The sequence below is a fragment of the Myotis brandtii genome, unplaced genomic scaffold (assembly GCF_000412655.1).
Source record: "Myotis brandtii unplaced genomic scaffold, ASM41265v1 scaffold1026, whole genome shotgun sequence".
Taxonomy (NCBI): Eukaryota; Metazoa; Chordata; class Mammalia; order Chiroptera; family Vespertilionidae; genus Myotis; species Myotis brandtii.
Window position 1 is genome coordinate 267,827 of NW_005353435.1, and position 2,955 is coordinate 270,781.

Sequence of the window (2,955 nt, forward strand, 5' to 3'; positions counted from 1 at the left end):
GCCCTAACCGGTTTGGCTCAGTGGATAGAGCATCGGCCTGCAGACTCAAGGGTCCCAGGTTCGATTCCGGTCAAGGGCATGTACCTTGGTTGCGGGCACATCCCCAGTAGGGAGTGTGCAGGAGGCAGCTGATAGATGTTTCTCTCTCGATGCTTCTAGCTCTCTATCCCTCTCTCTTCCTCTCTGTAAAAAATCAGTAAAATATATTTTAAAAAATAAAAATCATCATTCTCCCCTTTAAAAAAAAGAGAGAAATAGAATGAGCCTGGCCAGCATAGCTCAGTGGTTGAGCATCCACCTATGAACCGGGAGGTCACAGTTCGATTCCTAGTCATAGCACATGCCCGGGTTGCGGGCTCCATCCCCAGTGTGGGGCGTGCAGGAGGCAGCCGGTCACTGATTCTCTCTCATCATTGATGTTTCTCTCTCTCTCCCTTTCCTTTCCTCTCTGAAATCAGTCAAAATATATTTTTAAAATAAAGAAAGGAAGGAAGAAAAGAAAATGACATGTGAAGCACGTTGGGTTTGGAAACCAGGTGTGATCACACCCATTTGGGGGGCGGTGTCCCCGAGGCCTGTGGTTTCTCGGAGTGGGCGCTCCAGCCGAGAGGCGCCCTGCCCCGTCCTCTGACCGCGCTCCGTTCCCTCGCAGAGCACCAGAACTACTTCGGGATCGACGAGCACCTGGGCCCTGTGGCCGTCAGCATCCGGAGGGAGAAGGTGGAGGACGCCAAGGAGAAGGAGGCGTCGCAGTTCAACTACCGGGTGGCGTTCAGGACGAGCGAGGTAACGGTGCCCCATGGCCACCGTCCTGGGCCGAGCCTAGGATGCCACACGTTCGGTTGTTTCAGAAAAGCATCGCCTTGGTTTCTTAATGAGAACTGTTACAACCTTTCAGATCATTGAAAGGGCCGCACCTTTTTATTTAAAAAAATAAAATTGAAAACCTGCCATGGATGGCCCGGCCGGCCTGGCTCAGTAGCTGAGCATCGACCCCTGCACCAGGAGGTCATAGTTCGATTCCTGGTCAGGGCACAGGCCCGGGTTGTAGGCTCGATCCCCAGTGTGGGACGTGCAGGAGGCAGCCGATCCATGATTCCCTCTCATCATTGATGTTTCTCTCTCTCTCTCTCCCTCCCCCTCTCCCTTCCTCTCTGAAATCCATAAAAATATATTTTAACAAAAAGATTAACTGAGGTCTCGTGTGTCGCCCTTGCAGCTCACAACGCTGAGAGGAGCGATTTTGGAAGACGCGGTCCCCTCCACGGCCCGGCACGGCACGGCGCGGGGCCTGCCCCTCAAGGAGGTGCTGGAGTACGTCATCCCCGAGCTGAACATCCAGTGCCTGCGGCAGGCCGCCAGCTCCCCCCGGGTCCCCGAGCAGCTGCTCAAGCTCGACGAGCAAGGGGTGCGTATCCTGTGAGGCCGGGGGGTGCATGTCCTGTGAGGCCGGGGGGTGCGTGTCCTGTGAGGCCGAGGGGGGTCTGTCTCTCAATGCCTTGGCGTTTCCCATCCACCTTTCCTTTCGGATTGTTTCTTTCTGGCACCTGGACTCCTTTTCTTGCTGCTTTTTCCCAGAATGCCTCTCTCTGGGTCCCAACACATGCTGGCTTCGTCGTATAGCACCTGCTGAGCCATGCCCTTCGGGGCTTCTACCAGGTCAGGTGTGTGCACGTCTGACCTGGGATTTTTATTTTTTTAATCTTATTGTTGAAAGTATTACAGATGTCCCCCTTTTTCCCCCATTGGCCCCCTCCAGCCCGCCAGCCCGCATCGTCCCCCCTCCTCCCGGCCTTCACCACCCCGGAGTGTCCCCCCCACTCTCCCGGTTTGTCTGTCGTCGTTAGGTAATGGAGTCGAGTCTCATTTTGCCTCGTTTCACTGATCGAGTCAGCCGTGAATTCTGATCCGCCGCTCTCCTGTCCAGCGAGGGAATAAAAGCGAGCGCGTTACGGGATTGACGGCTGGAGAGAATCGGCGCGTCTGCTGATCTGTCAGTTTCTGAGGCTCAGGTTGCTGCGAGAGAGATTGAGTGCTCTGATACCGCCAGGGAGAGGGGGTCCCTCTTTGGGGAGAATCGGAGGCTCTAAAGACAGATCCGTTTCCCCCCCAGCCTGGGAGAAAGCCGCCCTGCGCTCCCACCCGCACGGGAGTGCCCGGGATAGGGTTACAGCCGGAACTCTTCAATCGCTATTAACATTCCTCGCGGCCTTTGTATATTTAACAGATGTTTTCTTTGCAAGATAGTCGAAATGTAGAAATGACTTTAATTGCGCGGGCAGAGTCACTTTTATGGAAACCAAACAGTTTTCTGTTTATATGCATATATCACAGTGCCCACTGGGACACCGGCCTTCCCCAGTCTTCGTTTGATTTGTTTTCTTACTGCAGGCTTTCATATTTCATATTTTTATGATGGTTCAAATCACAACAAAAAGGGAACGTTAGGAGCCAGCGACGGAAAGCTTTTAAAAGTCTGTGGCCTTTTTTCCTCCCGACTGGGAAGATAACGCTCGTTAATCTGTGGCGGGTGCAGGATGAAGGATTTCCAGTTACAGTTTGGAGTAGATGCTGGAGTAGTTAATTCCGTTCATTTTGGAAACCTGGCGGACCCATGCAGCCATGCCTTACATAATTTCTCAGGCTTGCTGCCTTTTCTTCCGTGGTATTTCAGGGTTCCTGGGTTTGGGGCCGTTTGTACAACCACATTTAGATGCTTGAGTAGTTAATTCCGTTCATTTTGGAAACTTGGCGGACCCCACGTGGCTATGCCTTACATAATTTCTCAGGGTTGCTGCCTTTTCTTCCGTGGTATTTCGGGGTTCCTGGGTTTGGGGCCGTTTGTACAACCACATTTGCTGCTGCTGCTTCTTTTTTAAAAAATATATTTTTATTGATTTCCGAGATGAAGGAGAGGGAGAGAGAGATAGAAACGTCAGTGATGAGAGAGAATCA

The 2,955-nt window shown here is 52.5% G+C and overlaps 1 protein-coding gene across 1 annotated transcript in view; it reads left to right on the forward strand.

Annotated features, from left to right (window-relative positions):
- Nucleotides 1-2,955, forward strand: part of SIPA1L2 (signal-induced proliferation-associated 1 like 2) — a 64,656-nt gene that overhangs the window by 5,020 nt on the left and 56,681 nt on the right. Inside the window, 2 exon segments of the mRNA XM_014535922.1 lie at nucleotides 653-786; nucleotides 1,220-1,408. Of these exon segments, the coding sequence (XP_014391408.1) occupies nucleotides 653-786; nucleotides 1,220-1,408 (323 nt within the window).